The sequence below is a fragment of the Struthio camelus genome, chromosome 1 (assembly GCF_040807025.1).
Source record: "Struthio camelus isolate bStrCam1 chromosome 1, bStrCam1.hap1, whole genome shotgun sequence".
NCBI classification, from domain to species: domain Eukaryota; kingdom Metazoa; phylum Chordata; class Aves; order Struthioniformes; family Struthionidae; genus Struthio; species Struthio camelus.
The window spans coordinates 113772448-113791606 of record NC_090942.1 but is presented as its reverse complement, the minus strand read 5'-3'; the positions used below and the strand labels follow the sequence as shown (position 1 = coordinate 113791606).

Genomic DNA, 19159 nt, shown 5'->3' with positions numbered 1-19159 from the left:
CAAACGAGCCTTTTCCAAAAATCCTAACGAGTTTTTAAATTTGCCAGCCCTATCTGCTTAACCTCATCCTCAAATAATGGCTGTGTAATCCTTATTTGAACAGTTTACTCAAATGAAAACATGCTTCCAAACAACTGATTTTACTCAATTCAGTCCTAAAAAAGAATCTACATAATAACTCAACAGAACTTACAGACTAGCTTAAAAGGCCTGAAGCAAGTTTTCCCTCGTATTTTACAATGCACATAGGCTTCCCTCATAAAATGTATATAGACCCACATACCATGATCAAGAAATGGAAAGCAGAATGTTCCTTTGCATGTGTTTCCTAATGGAAACAAGTTTGATATATGTAAATCCACTGTTTTGTCCACCTCTCTGGATGAGATTTTCCACTGTAATTTTACATATGTAGGCTGCTGCCCATTATAGCTACACAGTCGCACAGACATTACTACAGCCACAGTAGGTTACAAGAGCCACAAGAAGAGTGGCCAATAAGAATAAGATGCATCTGTTTAGGGTCTCTGTAGATGCAATCTCAGATATAATACAACTAAAAAGTTACCATAAATGGCTCACTTATCTAACTTGCACTTCTGCACTAGTTCAAGTTACTATCCTCCAGCTTGTACTTCTCCCTAGCTCTAGTGCACTTCTGCAGTAGCTCAGACTGCAGTATCAATCATTTTCCTTTAAGTTTTGCTCTGCATCAAGTATTTGAGATTTTTTTTTCCCTGATGTTGAAGCAAAAGGATCTTTAAAAACAATAAAACAAAAAAGTCACACTCATCTGACAAGAGAAAGTATGTGTCACATACTAAATTCCAGACAGAAACCTCCAAGAAAAAAGCTTCATAGTGATTGCATATATACGAAATTACTAATTAGATAGGATTATTTCACTTCTTACCATTTATGGTATTAGTTTACACAGCCTTGCTTTTGTTCTAGGAAAAACTTCAAATTGAAGTAGTGAAGAAATATTATACATAAATCTTTTATCAACCCATGTACATCTTTTGAAAGATGATTCCAACATACGCATGCATCAATCTGTTTTGATCACCAACAAAATAGCTGAACAGCTAATTTGTCTGCTACTGTGTTGAATTATTACCGTTTCCTAACTATCTCAGTGAATCCTGGGTGACTTGATGCAGCTGCCATCCCCTTCCAAAAGGATTCCTTCAGATTTCCAAGTGTAAACCAGCCATTCTGAACCTCTTAAAAGGCCAAATGAAGACTGAAATATATTACAGTGTAATCCTTAAAATTTGATCAGTTTTGTATACATAAACAAAATATTACTACTAGCCATCAACTCCAGAAATTGGTGGATTCAGAGTACAGCTTGCAGTACTTTCAGGTTTCCAGAAAGCACAGTAGCAAAGAACTTGAATTCCTTATCTGTTTAACAGATAGATCTATACTCCTTTTTTTTCCCTCTCTCTTCCATAGCTTCATTAGAAGACAGTAACACAATGTTTAAGTTTGTTACTAAATTGTATTACCATATTTTGATTTTCTTATATTAAGAAAGTGAGATGACGTCAAATGCAGCTCAGAGATTGATGAAATAAATTAAAATGCTGCTTTAATATAAGCTTCAAATCTGTAACCTGGGAAATTAAAACCCTTAATTCTGAAGTAAGAATTAATCACTGTAGTGACTGAAACAGTATTTCCGCTCTGTAACACCATCTCTAACAGTTACTTCGGCTTCTGAAGTTCAAGAACAGACGACTACAGAATACACATACACCTTCCACTGCATTTCAAGTGGGACTGCTGAGAATTCAACAGGATTTCCAGTAGTTTAGGTAACAGGAACACAATCAGATCTGCTTCTTCCTAGTGGGTAGTTGGTAACAAAATTCATACTTGGGATTAGCGGTGTTAAAACACATTTCTACTACTAAAAACAAATCTCTCTGATTGTGAATTGACACACACTAGACTGATTACACAAGCTCCATTTGTTCAGAAAGTGAGTCAAAAATCAGCAAATGAATTCTCTTCTCTCTGCACTTTGTTTCAGTTATGTTATGTGTTAATCTTTGATTTCTCTTTCTCTCCTACCATTACTTTTCAATCTCTTGGACAATTTCAATCAAAAGTAAAAGGAGAAATAACTGTCCAGGAAAATCAACCTATTTTAAGTCACCTATTTCTTCTGTCATAGCTGAGAAGCATTAGATTCTTTGACTGTCTTTTGCCTCTCAACTACCAGGCAAGCCTATCAATCTAAGTAAAATTTCAGAGAGAATTTATACATACTGTTTTCTTGTCCATATGCAGAATAGTGAGAAAGGGAGCAAGAACACTGGGAATAGGAAAGAAAAATTTTGTTCAAAGTTCATAATATTGCTTTTCAGAGACATAGACCTTGGAAACTACAATAATTCTGCCAATCACAGGGCACTCTACTTCAAGTGCTTTAAAAGTCACATATAAGAAGCAGTCCAGATTGAAGTTTACAGCGCTCATTGTTTCATATTCTTCAGATTACAGATATATAGCGACTAACAGCACAACCTAAATACCTGAAGTGACTCGCCACAAGTTTATCCTAGGCAGGAGATTCAGTTACAAAACTTGAAACTCTTGAAACGAGTAGTATGTTTGTGCACATCTGAGTGCATATAAAACATATCAGTGCAAAATGAAGTGTATGAACCTCAGAACAATTCTCAGCTATCATTTCTATATACCAAGCTTACAGCACATTACCTGATGAGATAGAGGTATACAAAGGCTGGCCCGAGCCTTCTAAATCTTATATTTTTTATAAATCTCTAATCCTTCCTTACTGCATGTCTCCCAACAGCTGATTCTTACTAGACTAATGTTTCACATTCTCTTTGCTACACAATGAATAAATGCATATAGAGCCATTTTCCACTTTTATCTCTCACCCCTTCCCCTTTTTACACAGAAGGTAAACCAAAGCGCCAACGTTTCTAAAATACTATCAGAATGACAGGCAGAAGCAGTAAGCATTACGGGAGGCGTCAGAGCCAGCTGAGCCTGAATAAAGCATGAGCACCAAGAGGGAGTGGCAGGTAACAGTAGCTGGAGATCCCCTTCTGCACGGGACAGAGACACCCATTCGATGCCAGATATGCTGCCAAAGGAGGTTTGGCTAGATTCACCATGCTGGAGAGACTGCTAAGGCTTCTCTAGTCCTTGCACTATTACCCCTTGTTGCTTGCTCACACAGGTATCAACACTATTGCCAAGGGAGACCTGGAGCAAATCAAGAGCTAAACTCTGGGGACAAAGGAGAAGGACGCAGGACTCCAGGGGGCTTCTCCTCAGTCCTACACACGAAAGGGGAAAGGCTTGGGTGGACGCGTCTTGTAAGTTAACCTAGCTGGAGCGCTGGTGCTGCTCATGACTATTGAGTCCCTCTATGAGATGACCGAGAAGTGAGAGACGGTATCCGCTTGACAAAGAAGGTTATGAACATCTTTGTCACTAGGCTTGCCAATGCAGTGACAAGAACTGTAAACTGAGTATACAATGAGGTGATGGTGGTAGCAGCTTGTAGTTAAGTGAAAGAATAGAGATTCAGGAATGGTATGGACATGGGGCAGGTTGGTGGGAGGCAAAAGAGACCTTAGGAAAGGTAAAACAGGTTGAAAGCGAATCCACCTCAGGTGCCTGTATATAGAATTATGACACTGATGTAACTGAGATATGGTAGAATAGTTCACATGACCAGAGTTTTGTGATGGATGTCAGCAGGTTGTTTAAGACAGAAAGGGAAGAACAGAAGGAAATTACCCTTTACATGAAGGAGCAGTTTGAACACAGGAAGCTTTTCTGTGGAACGAACACCAGGCTGGTTGAGAGCCTGGGGATCAGGATCAAAAGAGAGGCCACCAAAGGGTGACATTGGGCTAGGAGTTTGTTACAAATCACTTGAATGGAGTGAGAAAGCAGATGATGTCTGCTTCAGCAATTCCAGAAAAATCTCTAGACCACAGAGCCTAGCTCTTATTAAAGACTTAACCTCACTGCCATCTATTGGAAGCACAAAACAGCAAAACAAAATCCAGGAGGCTTCCGGAACTTATCAATTGATGCTAAATGGGCAAAACCCATTTTATATTCTCCTCGAACTGCTACTTACAAAGAAGGAAGAACTTGCTGGTGATGTGATTATCAATGGCAGCCGTAACTGCAGTGACCATGAAATAGTGGAGCTCAAAATCCTGAAAGGAGTGAGGAAGGAATGTTCAGTACAGACTCTGGACTTAGAAAAGCAGATTGACTTTTTCAGTAGGTAGGATCCTGTGGGACACAGCTCTGAAAAGCAAAAGGAGCACAAGAGAATTGTCCAGTCTTTTAGGACACCTGCTTCCAAGCATACAAACAGTAAATTCCAATACTCTGGAAAACAAGCAGATGTATCAGCAGCTGGGCTTGACCAAACAGAGGAAGTGTTACGAATTCCAGTACAAGAAGGACGTACACAGGAGGTGGTACTGAGAACTGTCTACAAAGGGAAGAAGATATTGCCCAGGCATGTAGGGATAGTGTTAGAAAAGCCAAAGCCCAACTGGAGCCGAAACAAGCAAGGGACATCAAGTGCAACATGAAAAGATTCTACAAGTACATGAGCAGCAAAAGAACAGAAAAGGAAGATGTGGGCCCACTCCTGAATAGAGTGGGTGATGTATTGAGGGCTGACATAAATAAGACTGAGGTACTTAATGTTGACTCTGCTTGGGGCAGGAGGTTGGATGACCCAGGTCCCTTTCATTACCAATGATTTTATAATTCCACTAAAGATTAGACGAAGCTGATGTACATTGATCAGATGACATTCTTCAAGCTCTCCCAAGCCTCATCTCTTCCAGTTTCTACTCAAATCAGGAAGATTCAGTTTCTGTTCCCTCCCCTAGAACGCTCCTCAAAATATGAGTGGATCAACTGTGGCATCTTAGGTGCTGGTGTGTGACAGGCAGACATTTCATCAAGCTGAGTGAAGATGTTTGTTTTGGTTAGCAGGGTTTTATGGACATGATTTCAGACCATTTCAGATTTGTTTTAACACATTAGAAAGACGCAAGTCCCTAAAATGAATTATCCCAGTGTTTCAAAGGTATTCAGCATTAAAATTTATAATTTTTAATGACAGCAAACTAATCACTGTAAAGTTCAAAATAGACTCAGAAGCATGTAATGGATTCTCAGAAGAATAAGTGGAAACTATCAAAATAGAAGTGGAATTGCTCCAAATACATGGATATTGTTCCTGAAATACTTTCACAAGCAGAAAACATGCTAAAGTTGGTTGAAGTAAACAGAAGAATAAACACTTGTGACTGGATAACAACAGAAAAGTACTGCTCCTTGGTGCAAAATACTACGTGTAATCCTTTACAAAAGCTTTTATCAGAAGCTAAGGGGTCAATATACATTTTGGAATCTGAATGTTTGTATTTCAGGTCCTCAGTGTAGAATTAAATATTCTTCCTTGACCCCAAATAGCATTGCAAGCTAACATCTCTGTATGACTGAACAAGTTTTTCTTATTATTTCTGAAGGAGCGTAAAATAGTATATCATTTTTGGGAAACTGTAGTCCTTTCTGAGCATCTGGAAACACCTTCAAATATCACTTGGTGGAACACAGCCTAACAAATTACATTACTAGTATTTTTTAAATAATCTAGTAAAATGGGATGTTTGATACTATTTGCTGAAAAACTGTTTTCTAGTATCATTTAAAAGAATCTTCAATATAGAAGACACACAAAAAAGGAAGCAATATATTCACTATTCCAATACATGTACAATCAGAACTGTGACATATACTAAAAAATAACAGAAGGATAACTAACTAGATAAGAAAGTCCTAAATGCAGAAATAACTTTTTAATAAAAAATATGAAGAATTCAGGATGTATTGAAATTCTGGATTATTGGCTCACATAAATTTAAGTCCAGGCATTAAAACTGACAGAAGTGTTTTGCCCATCAGTCGGAGCTAAGTTACAGAAGTATTAAAAATCCCATAAACATAACCCCTCCTATTTACCATTGTAATAGCACAGGCAAACAATCAGCTGGAACAGCAGAAGGTATGGCAGTAGAAATACACCAAAGGGGTAGATGTACTGAGAAGCCAAGACTGCCACCAGATTCAAAGCAATATCTGAAATTGCAAGCATCAGAGAATACAATTGCAAAGAAACAGATTGTTTCTGCGGGGAGTAAAAGTTAGGTTCAGTGATTTTTGTTGCTGTACTTAAAGCCACCTTTGATCTATAAGCAACCTGTATTTGCACAGTATTTCAGCTTTATTAATAGGCTCTCCAAAACCTATATTGTTTGCCAATATCAGCTCATAAAAAAGAAAAGCGCACAAAATGTTTTCTCCACAGAATGAGGCCATAAGAAGCAAATAGGAACAACAATAAGAGATGCATATTCGTGCTTTGAGAAATGCAAGGTACAAAATTCACTTTTAAGACATCCTTTAGCTTGGACTCTTCTCTCAGATATAGCTTCTAGATGTTTCTCTGCACAACTTCAATCAAGTCTTTTTGGTTTGACAGACTTCCACCTCAAAAGCCAACTCCCCATCATCATCACTTTACCACTGAATATTATGTCAGGAGGAACAAGCTGCACCCATTTTGCTACAAAATTACCACAGACAAGTCTTTAACTAGAGTATTCAGACCAGTTTTAAGTCCTGTAAAATCTTCTCTAGATACTTACAAAGAATAGAATGCCATTCTTTATAACTTAACAAAAGCAATTCAAAATTCCCATCTCAGGTTAAACTTTTTTGCAGCCCTCTGCAGTTGCAAAATATCAGGTTTGTCTACAGATTAGCACTGTTTCTATCAACAGATCCTGTTAATAATTAACTACAGACAAGAGGTGATTTTTGTAATCACCAACTTTTTTCAGCTAACTGTAATGACACTATAAAGCAAGATTTCCAACTCTCCCTTTCCCACACCCACTCAGATAAAAGATCTATGTCTTCTTTCAAAGTTACGTTTCTAAAGTTAAACACTGTGGGATCCAGGGAGTCACCTTAACATCCTTGTCAATTAGCAGTTACACTGAGGAGTCCTGGGGGGCAGAGGAAGAGGGACTTCCCTGTGTCTCCTGGTACAGTCTAAAACAAACACGTTTTTAGCCTCCTTCATGGTTGAAATCCCCATAAGAAGTCACCATCTGTATCACAAACTTTTCTTGCTTCCTCATTACACAGGAATTCAGCATACTCAAGCTATGCCAATAAAATTCTTTGCAAGGCAGGGTGCTGCTAATGGAACAACCGGATGAAAAGTTACCTTAAAAAATAAAGGGAAAAGAATATTTTTTAAATATTACTTATTTTAGTGATTTGACGCATCCAGCCAGAGTCACATCAACAGAGCTTGCAGTGTTTTGTCACAGCATATCATAACTGACTGCACCATAAACTGACTCCTTACTCTACCACCCTCAAAGGCCTGAAAGTTTCAAGGCTTACGTTCTCAGAATTTCCAGCATCTGACCTCCAACAGCAAGAGCACGGCCCCATTAAAGCCAGAGTCGTCAGGCATTTGGACAAAAAAAAAAAAAAAAGCTGGGAAGCTTTGGCACATCTATCTTTCCATATGTCATAAATCCTACAACTTCTGGCGGTCTATACCACACCACAAAACCCTGAAAACACCATGCCTCTGGTCTTGGGGAGGTCTGATGCAGATTAAGGACTTCAGTTTCTGCAGAAGTAGGCCAGACTTCAGAAGTCTAGGCTGAACAACAAGGGGACAAGGTTGCAGGTCAATGCAGGTTGATTCAAGTTTGTCAGCCAGGTCTGCTCATTTATTTTCTCAACTTCATGTCTCATCTTCCATGGAGGAGTGATGGAACAACACACAGAATATTGGACTCTGAAAAGTCTTTAATGTAGTTAAATGTTACAGGAATAATGGTAAGAAAGAAGAAAGTTTAATGGAAGAACACAGAAAATACTAGCTGTCTTCCTCTTAGGATGCAAATTCAGCAACAGATTTAGGAATTTTTGACTCGAGAAAGAAAACTTCAAAAATTCTACTTTACCTCCACGATATTTAGGGATTCTCATGAAGTGTTTCAGGACAGAATTCGAAAATTATATTAGGGCAATACACATCCTGTGAACATTTTGAGTCAGACATCTAGCACTGAAGACCATTTAACCAACACAGCAACCTCACCCTAGGTAAGAAGAATAAGCATAAGATGAGCAAAAGGAATAGGTGAGCAACAGGAAAGAAAATGCCAGAAGCTAAATGATACAGCAGTAAATATAACAGGGAAAGAAGAAATGACATAACATTACTGCATCTGCACTTAGAGAAGATATGAATCTAAAGAGCAGGTTTGTTTTTAATATGCAACAATTTTAGAATTCTGCAGACAATTTAGATTTGAATGATAACACAGCTCAGAAAAGCTTTGCAATTTGCCTTTTCCAAACAAAGTACAGTCTTGTTAGTTTCAGTAGTGTCAAACAGTTTACCATTAGTTTCATAGACTTCACTTTTCCCCTGTGCTTAACACTCTTGAATTGTTATCATCATACAACGCTACAATGTAAACTTTATAAATCCGAGTTTCTGGTAAGGAAAAAAATATATTTAAAAGATCTTCTGCTGCACCTATATAGCAATTGTAACCAATTGTTCAAGCAAAGAACTAAAGTAGTAACTCAGTACTTGGAACAAATGCAAACTTTTAAAGCGTTTCCAGTACTATATATAGATTGCTTTGAGTAGGAAGAGCATTTTAAAAGAAAAGCAGTAAGGGTGTTTTTCCACCACTGCCAACCTTGAGTCAGAAAGAGCCTTTTGCACCTGAATTCAGGAACGAGCTAGAGAACGAATTCAGGCATCTAAGTTTTACTTAGGAGGTTCATCACACATCCAGAATTCTTGATTTGAGTTCATAGAGCCTTCATCCTAGTAGGGAGAAGTATCAAAACTCATAGAAGACGTGTCCGTCTCATAGAAGACTAGGCTAAGTAATGGATTTACCTTCTCCCCACCTATTTCAAGGCTTTTCCTCCCCCACAATTAAATAGGACTCTACTATTAAAAATAGGTCTTCTCTTCCCCTATTTGACTTGCAGGGGCAAGTCTGAGTTTCTTACATAAATATGGTTTTAAGTAACACAGAAACTGAAATCTGAGCAGTTCCAAAAGTGGTTTTGCCACTCTCCAAGCTCACAGTTTCTGCAGAGCAGCTCAAGACAACCTAGTCCACTTCAGAATACCACAACCACTGTCCTAAAGTGTTCCGTTTTGAACGGAAGCCAAAGTTGAAGCAATTCTGCATTGACCTAGTCTGAGAAATCTGATAAAACACACCAAACGAACAATAACCATTAAATTACTGAGTTTGTACCAGAGTTCACCTATAGTTTATAAACTGAATCCACAAATTACTCTTTGACAAGTCATACAAGAAAGGGTAGGAAAATAATCAAAAACCAAAACAAACAAAAATTCACCACTAACAAACCACAGGAAATGGACAGGCTAAGCGGACTTCTGCAAAAATATGCTCCCTCAGTCTGGATGTTACTTGCAATAGAAAACTTCTCAGACAGGATCAAATGAGCAATTTGCTCGAATTCATGACAAGTTGCACCCTCCAGTTCCAGTTGAAATAAGACATATTGCACAATTAAGTTAGAAGTCGCTCCTCCTCCCAAAGTAAAAATTCAGAATGATAGGATTTAAATAGATCTACAAATAATGAAAGTCCTAATCCAGCAAACTCAGTAAGATTAGCTGTGCAAGTAAGAAAAAACTAAAAATCATGGAGTAAAGCCTTGCTGACCTTTCACTTTTTGATTTATTTAGACAAATTTCACTTCTTCCCTTGGCATTCTCTTGCGCCTTCAGATCCTATCCAACACTCCTTTTTTACAACTATCCCTGTGCTCCCAACTCATTCAGCACATTCTTCAAGTTTTTGTTGCTGAACCCAAAGTCACTAAACAAGTATCCTAGCAACTACAGCAGCTGATGACCTTACCCAGCAGGAGCATGCTTATCAAGTTGAGAGAGTGAGCACTATCTCATTAGTGAAGTAAAATATATGCTTATTTTTGGGGAAACCAACAAAAAGGGCGAGTGGGTGTTATAACAGAAAGTTGTGATTAAGCACAGAAGTACTGTCTAGCCAAACATCTACAGAAGATCACTATTAATTTTGAGTTTCAGTGTTTGGGCACATTGAAATGATCCAGCATGACCTAGCTCAGCCTGCAGTATTAAGGGAGAGTCAGCTAAACTAACCTGGAGCCGATGAGTTCCTGCCTTCTCATTCTCAGTTTTTGATCCTGTCCTCTCCGTTATGCCAGTAAAACACTTTGTGCAAAAGGCAAAAAGTCAGAGCAAAGAGTTAAGGCCACTAAAAATTAACAGCACAGGAGGGTTTATTTTGTTTCCAGATAGAGCTCTCTGAGCTAGATAGTCACCCAAGCACAAGGCAAGTGGTAGGAGCACACAACCAGACACAGAAACGCTGTCACACTGCAGGAGCCTTGATAAAGTCTTGCTTGCATTGCCGTGGAACCCCACCCACAGACAGCAACCTCATGGGTGGGGTTACACCTACACCAGCCAAGCTGCTGCCAACTCTCAGAGTAAGCAGTGTTGCCCAGCCCCCAGTTGCATAACTCATTCAAATCACACTGTGGCTAACTCATCCAATAGGAAAAAACACATGCCAAGAAAGTTTTCTAGGGTTATCAGTTGAATGAATTCGTTCAGCAGCTGCACAACACACTCCGGACATAACGAAGGGAATAAGGAACCTGAAACCATCACTGGCATTGGGAATAGCCTATATGAACACACGAAGTTACACCAGATGTGATCATATTACATCTGTAAAGTGACTAGGTGTAACATGAAACTGTACCTTCAGATTGCACTTAAGAGCCATTAAGGAACTATCTAGAAGTAGTATTAGAGTAGAAATGGGGTCCAACCATTACAAAGACTTTTCTCAGCCCACTCTAAGCCAACAAACAGCAGCTCAAATCCTGACGCTACTTACACGTTCATGAAAAAGCCTGCCTCTCTTCTAATAAATCTACATCAACTGCAGGAGCTGGTTTTTGATCTCATCTCTGCAAGTCACATTTTTCTAATTACAGTCTGATATTAGAAGGCTTATACAGTCATTAAGTTATTGAATCACACGATTCAGGCTCCCCCCCCCTCCCAATTTGATGGGGTTTACAAGGAAACTGAACGAAGTAGCCCTTTTTCATTGTGAGCATGTTAGGTCTATCTGTCAGTCAATGCATTAGAGAGTTAAACTACAATCAAGCACTTAACTGAGCAACCATATTATTTTCCCTTGAGTAAAGCAGTTTTAGCTCTTCTGGACTACTGAACAATATCCTTCCTAGAATGTGCAAGTTTTGCAGCCATACTGAAAATGATCTTATTCAGCAGTATATGTTTGGGGTTTTTTTGTTTGCTTTACAAAAAAGAAAGAGTGAGCAACACATGACTCCCAAGTTAGAGCTGAGACTCTCTTGAATCTCAGTGAGTTGGTTCAGCTAGAAAAACAACTTTACCAAAAATTAATATTTCTCCAACTTTGAAACTCCCTAAACTAGCTCTCCATTGAGTCAGATGAATGCCAGCTATAACTCAAAACTGGATGGAAAAAAGTTACTTCGAGGTAACTTCTAGCCATTTTACTGCCTGATTTAGTGATGCAGTCAGGCTCCATAACTCAGTTCCCTCCAGGCCAAGGTTATTCAGATATTTCTCTCACAATGCAAAACACTGTTCAAGCAGAATTGGCTTTCCCCTTAACCTTCCTTTGCCATCTTCCTTTTGCTCATTCCTTGCCCTGTGCCAGGGTAAGTTGTTCACACAACTCTTTTGTACCAGATTAGGGACTCTAAATTAAAAATTAATGAAAAACTTTTAAGTTGCTTCAACTCAGACCCATTCATTGTACACTCTCACAGCTAAAGCAGCTGTGCAGTAAAGGAAATGACCAGCAAGGATGCAGGGCCTACTTGTGCTCAACCTGCCACTGAAATAGGTTTCCATAGAATTACAGCTTCACTGCCACTTAACTCTCATGGCAACAGGCTGAAGTGGCTCTTCTTATAACCACCCCCTGACAGATACAAACTACTGAGAAAGAGGAATTCCATAAAATGAAAGAAAAAGAAAAGCCAGCATAAACTAACTGTATACTTAGCTAGCAGTGACTAAAACAGTAATAGAATGGGTTAGGTTATGCCATTGTTTCGAGCCACTGAGCCACAAAACTGTTGATATCTGAAATAAGTATTAAATAAGGAGAGCTTTCATCTAAAATTTCCATGAAATGAACCAGAAGTAGTAACAAGAGCAAGAAGAGACTCCCGGATATTAAAAGCTTATGAACTCACATGAGCAACAACTGACAACTTAATTAGTTAGTATTTACAATGAAACAGCAACCCCCAAAATGAGTTCCTAGTAAATACAAACCTCCGCGGGCACTGTAGCAAATGAGTTTTCAAATCTACCTCACAGAACATTTTAAGATGTTTACAGGAATTTCTTGAAGCGTGAATGGACATAAAGACAACGCATGTATTCACACAAAAATATATTTTTGAAAAACAGTGATGGAAACGAAAACCAACATTTGGGAGTGGAAGTTTCATCTCTAAAATAAGTAAAATTAGCTTTGGAAGAGGCTGTGACAGGCACTGAAAGTGAAAGAGAGAGTTTTAAGTTTGTTGCAACACAGCAGGGGAAGCCAGTAAGGGGAGACAACCAGAGCAGTCAATTCAAACTGACCAGTTAAGAATGATCTTTACAGCAGCATTCTGAATGCATATGAGATTTTCTGATAAACAGAAGATTAGTCAGGGCAAAATGACTTTAACTCAGTCTCTAGGTTGATGTTACAAGGGTAACTAGTTTGAACCCAGCAGTTTAAGTCATCTCTATTTAAAGTTTTCATGCTTCTCAAAACACTAAGATTTAGGAAACCTAGGAAAGGATTCCTAAACATCGGATCTCTTAATGTCAATGGACACTTAAGAACTTGAGACTTTCCCCTTCAAATAAATCAGACAGCTGAACCCTACAAATTGTTACAGTTACTCCTCAATAGGCACACCGTGTTTAGAAATTGCTAGAGTGGGATAAGAATGACCATTTAACTCACATGGTAGTCAAATTTATCCCAGTTTAAGGTTTTGTAAGATCCTGTTACTGAAAGAAAACAAACGAGAAACCATTAACAGGCTTAAGCTCTTTTTTATTCAAATTTGAAAAAGTGTACCAAACATCAAATGCTCACTTACAACATCTGCATTAGATTCTGCTCCTGCATGCATGTCACTAAAAAATGCCTTTTCAAGTCTTATGAACATTAAATAATGCTACTGCAATAACCACAGACTTTCCCTCAAAAACATATCCAAACTTTATTTTAATAATTTGATTTTATATCAATAAAGCCTCACACACTGTAGAGTATCTATACAGTATAAAGGTACCTACTACTACTCCTGTGATAAGCACAAAAAGAGCAATAAGAGATGACTATCACTATTGACTAAGGAAATTCCTGCCAACAAGTTGTGTTATTTACCTTAAGACTATATTTCAACTCTTATCCTTAATTTTAGGATGTAGGTGCAAAGCATTAACAGTTTGTATAACACGCCTTCTGAAGGCGATACTGATCATCACTGGTGCAATCAATTTTTTCCACCTATACAAAGACTGATACTAATTTGGGTATCCTAACATTTCATAACAATTAAAAACTTGCGCTCTTATCTTATTTTTAAAATCAGCATCACAAGTTAGGCAACTGTATTTATTCTCAGCCTTCCAAAGGTGCACTGAAACTAGAATTTGGTACAACAAAATGATTTCTTCAGCACTGTACTTAGAGAAGCTTAGGGTGACCACGCATACATGCTTATAAAGTCATAGCAAACACAGGCTCAGTGCCACTGACACTGTGTAACAATAAATTAGCTCTTGAGATGACCAAATATTCTGGAAAGTTCAGGATTAAATCAAACATACAACAATCTGCACATTCGTAAGACCTATCAAAATGATCTGCCAGCACCTACATCACCACTGAGCTTTCCACTTCAGACTAGAATTCTGTATTTCTCCTTGGAAAATAGTTTTTTAAAAATAAAACGTCTAAGGGAAATACTTCAAGATCTGAAGTAGTACACCATTTCTATTAACCTACTTGAGAATTTGTCAATAACTGCATAGCTATGCAGTATCCATTTAAGTTAAACTGAATTTGAACACTTCGGGAATCCCTACCTACCTGAAATGACTGATTATACTTGCCTACAATACATACAACTAGTATTAGTCCTTCAGATGGCCAACAAATTCTCACTCACCACAGCTCTGGAGAACATTTTTAGATAAGGAAAAATTAGTTCAATCACTTTAAGAAGAAAGCTCTTATGACTGCAGAAATAGCCATCCAAATGTAACGCCATACTATTGCAAGTCTGCAAGAGAGAAGAAGATTCCACTAGACTAACCTGTTCTGTGGTCACTTTTCAGAGGCCCTAATGCAAACAGAAGCTGACACAAGTTCTTTATCAGCTGCACAGCAACATAATACAACACAAGCAGTCATTAGAATTAATTCATAACTAATTATACTACTACAGAAGAATAGGACTGTTCTCCCCTTGTACCTCTCAAATGCTCAAGGGCGAACTCGTTCCTTCCTGCAAGGAAAAGGAAGTCCCCAATTTTGTTCTGCATGTCTGTGAAATTGACCTTAGCAGAGACTAAATCCCTGAAAAGAGTTTAGGGACAGCATAAATCCAAATGCTTCCCTGTTTCAACAGATAAACATACACCCTCATCAGGCAACCGTGGTATATTTCATATAGACAAGACAAGCCTCCCTGTCTTAAAGTTATATTGAAAAAAAATTAATTATTTTAATCCTCTACTTCTAGTGATCAGGAAACAAGAAAAATTAGGCTTACAGGTTAAAAAAAAAAAAGAATACAAGGAAACAGTGAAAATGGCACAGTGCAAATCCTAAAGTACCAAGACAAACTACTCCACCATCATAAACTGAAGTAAGGACTTCAGCAACTAGACAATCCTCCACTGCCAATGGCTTTTAGAAAGCTGCACAGAGTGCATATTAGCTTCCTCTAAGGTCTGGTCCATACAGAGAATGCCAGTTACTGATATCTGTTCCCTCAGTGAAGGAAGTTCATCGTTCTGTTACACAGAATTTTGATCCCATGAGTAATTTCCCAAAACAGCAGTAACATCAACAATGGCATTAACACTGCAACAGGAAACAAAAAGTGTCCTCCTGACACTGCTGATATGCATTTTACTTTAAACCTTAACTTCCTCAGGTGTTTTGTCATCTTTTGTATCACAAAGATCACACAATCACGAACGAGCTTTAGTTAAAACTACGATTTTTTAAAAGTTCTTTTTAAGGAATATTAATATGGCACTCCAGCTGGGTTCATTACAAGAACCTAGTAAAGTTAAATGTTTGAGATGGGAAAAATATACTCACTTTTTGTTTTAACATGCCAGGCATGTGTTTTGTTTTTTTTGTTTTTGTTTTAAATTTGACATTATCTATTCCTTTGTTTCCTCTCAGCAAGAAAAGCAAGCTATGCATACTCGATGTGACTGCTTTCTCTTCCCCTTCCCTCAAATTCTCTCACTTTTTCTTCACAGATCTCAATCTACTCATTGAATCCAGAACAGATCAGTTGCAAGGACTCTCTGGAAGTCACCTGGTCCAAACAACCCTCTCAAAGCAGGATAACTTTGAAGTTAGATGCATTAATTATTAAATAGATATTAAACATACAAATACTAAAAAAAAAAAATTATTCTTTTCACTCAGGCTTGCATTCGCAGAACTTACTGAATCCAAAAAGAGAGAACCAGTAACTGAAATAGCGCAGCAGCATGTAATTGTTTGCAGAGACCACGATGTCGTCTTTATCTGAGAAGACCTGAGCACAACGAGGAGCCTTCTACGGCGTGACTGAAGTGCCTCCCGCTGCGAGCTCCACAGAAAGCCCATTACACAGGGCAGCCTCTGCCCAAACGCGAAAGCGGAGCCACTCCAACCCCCACCGCTCCCCCCCACCACCAAAAAAAAAAAAGCACGAAGCCCACAGCAGGACAAATCGCCTTCAGCCAACATCGGGAGCTGCCCAGGCCAGAAAGGACGAGTGAAGGCGCACACGGAGAAGAGAAAGAAGACAAAACGAAGCGGCGGCGCGAACAAAGCCCGGGTCCGCCCCGAGCCCCGGCTGGGCGGCGGAGCGGCAGCACCGCAGCTCTGTCCGCGCCTTCGCGTCGCCCCTCGCACTCCGCTACTCGCCCGCACCCCGCCGGCTGCCAGGGGCTCGCCGGCAACTGCCGCCCCGGGAGAGGGGCTGGGACCAGCGGAGACCCCCTTCTAGCCCCCCCACCCCCCGGCGGCGGACAGTGGCGGCCGGGCGAGAGAGCCAGAGAGGCTCCGCGTGGGGCGGGCGGGCGGGGCAGGCGCCACCGCGGCTCACCCCGGCGAGAAGCGGGGCGGGGAGCCGCCTTCCCCCCCCCCCCCACCGCCGCCCTCGCTCCCAGCCCAGCGGAGCCGCCGCCGCCGCCGCCGCCACCTCCCTCCCCTTCCTTCCACCTGCACCTCGAGAGCCCCCCACTCCCTCCCGCCGGCTCCGGGCTTCGCCCCCACTGCGTCCCGCTGCCCCACCTGTACAGCAGAGCAGCACAAGGGCCAGCAGCGAGGGCTCCATGGCGCGCACGCACACACACGGGCAACGACTCCGACGGCTCTCGCCCGCCGCGGCTGCCCGGCCGGCGCCTCACCCTGCCCCGCCCCGCCCCGCGCGCACCGCCCAGCAGGTGAATCACCCGTCACTTCCGGCCGGCACAGACACCCCCCCCCCCCCTCCGGGCAGCGGGGGGCAGCCACCCGCGCCGCGTCCCGCGCGCCCTCTTCCCCTCTCGCCCCTAACGGCCGCTCCGTGACTCGCGCCCGCCACCCCAACGGCTCCCGCGGCGCGGACGGCTGCTCACACAAAAGCCCCTGGGCAGGGGCGAGCCCTTCCCCCCCCTACACCGGTCTTGCCCGCACCCCTCGAAACGGGGAGGGGGGGACACCTGCTTTTGCCCCCCATGGCGGTTTTCTGTCTCTCCCTCCCCGTTGTCGCCTCGCCCCCTCGGAGCTGGCCCCTGTGCCAGGGCCGCCGTTGCGCCCGTTGGGGCCGCCGCGCGTGGTCGCCCGCCTCGGCGACGGGCCGGGCAGGGGGCCGGGGAGCGAGGCAGCGCCTTGGGCGGGGGCGGCTGCCGCAGCCTGCCTTCCCTGAGGCGTCCGGGGACCTGCCCGGGTGCAGGACGTTTCGGGCCCGCGACATACAGCGTCCCGGGCGCTGCTATGGAGGTTTTGCTGGCTGCGCCTATGCCACAGCCACACCTCTTGTGGACGGGGTTAGGGTTAACGCGGCAGTGGGCCTGGCAGACAGTACTGCCTCTACCCTTTTTGCCGCTCGGGAGTAGAAACTGGGTGATGCATTAGCCAAAATGCCCTAAAGTAAGGATAAGCAATTAAACTGTGACTGTATTAGCAGAAGTGAAATCTGAGATAATTAAAAAAAAAAAAACTAACATGGACAGGCTGCAGTCATGGTCGCCGTTACGGAAGAAAGTTGCCACTTCTTTTTACTATTGAGGATTTTTGGCTTTTGCTATTATAGATAACACAGGAAAAAATAATCAGTCCCCATGGCAACGCTACTGTAATGTGTTGTGCTTTCCCTATACAGAGCATACATATTTTGACTGAATGATTTTAATTAAAGCTAGAGAACAGGACAAAAGGAAGATAAAGCGGTTTGTAAAAGGATATTATAATCTGAGTTTCTTCTATAATATGATGCAGCTGCATGGCACTCAAAATGGCAGTGCCAGCTGATGGCAGAAAAACATAGTTGGTACTCCATATAAAGCAAAACCGTCAGTTACTTTTATCACAAGATACAGCACTCTTTATAAGGTTTATTCTCAAGATAATTCACTGTGCTCTAAGCATTTGTTGCTATGCATATATTAGTATATAGTAATCACATATAGTGCCATAGCAAAGCTGATACCTGACAAAAATGTGTTTCTATCGCTGTGGTTTATTCCTGAACAAAAATGGGCAAGCTATATAGGTAGGATGTACTTTGATGTCCACAGCTCTGTCTGTATTAAGAAAGCATCCCGCAAAACAAATACCCAAATGCAAAATCTATGTAGTCTAGATCTTACCCTCCACACATTTGAATTTTGGCAGGAAGTGTATTAGTTACCTTTTTTTTCCTTTGCATTTATAACGTATAAAGTTCAAATGTATTTTTGTATATGATTATATTCTATGAGTATGGAGCAGATGAGAGATTAAAAGCAGAGTCCTTGTTGCCTTTGTTGAAAACACTGGTTCAAATGGGCAGCTATTTGTAAGGGTATTTTCCCAAACACCTAGCTAAAAAAGAGGTGTTATTCCTTTCATTCGATAAAGAACTCCTACGGATTAAATCTATAGTGTCTCCGTTTATGCTGGAATAATGAATATATGAATGTGCACTGACATCTTTTGAAATGGTTGGTTACTGTAAATAAAGCTGCAGCTTTTACCTGCCAACCTGGAATCTTTATTTTCTTGATAAGCGTACAGGGTGTAGGGTAAATGCACTGCTATTTTTTATGGAGGTACAGCTAAGTACTGCTTACATTTTGTAAAGACAATTCACCGTGCCTGTTAGATTTCTTTTCAATAGCAATTCTGCCCAATAAGATGCTAAATATTACGTACAAAGCACACAAGTTTAAACTGGAACTTTTCAAGCCTTTCACTTAATGACATGGAACAGAACTATCTTTCCATCCTATGAAAGAAAGAAAATATCATTAATGAAATATTAAGCTAAAGGAACCAGGACCTCAAAGTGGAGAATTCAGATTTTGTTTTCATCTGTCATTTTATATGTGCTGTAGACTTGTGCTTTAAAGGGTAATCACACTTGAGCATCTTAGGCTGACTGGATGAGTGAGGTTTTCTGCTGTCTATCCACTTGTGTCAACACAGAAATT

General features: G+C 40.8%; 1 protein-coding gene across 5 annotated transcripts in view; it reads right to left on the bottom strand.

Annotated features, from left to right (window-relative positions):
* CXADR (CXADR Ig-like cell adhesion molecule) overlaps positions 1 to 19159 on the bottom strand; it is a 315978-nt gene that overhangs the window by 20042 nt on the left and 276777 nt on the right. For 2 of the 5 annotated variants that reach the window (XM_009667892.2, XM_009667890.2), the window contains exon 1: positions 15945 to 16529. In XM_009667892.2, coding sequence (XP_009666187.1) covers positions 15945 to 15990 — 46 coding nt within the window. In that variant the 5' untranslated portion in view covers positions 15991 to 16529. Of the gene's footprint in view, positions 1 to 15944; positions 16530 to 16778; positions 16945 to 19159 lie in introns of those variants that run through there. The other 3 variants (XM_068911149.1, XM_068911166.1, XM_068911144.1) reach the window with 3 other exon arrangements.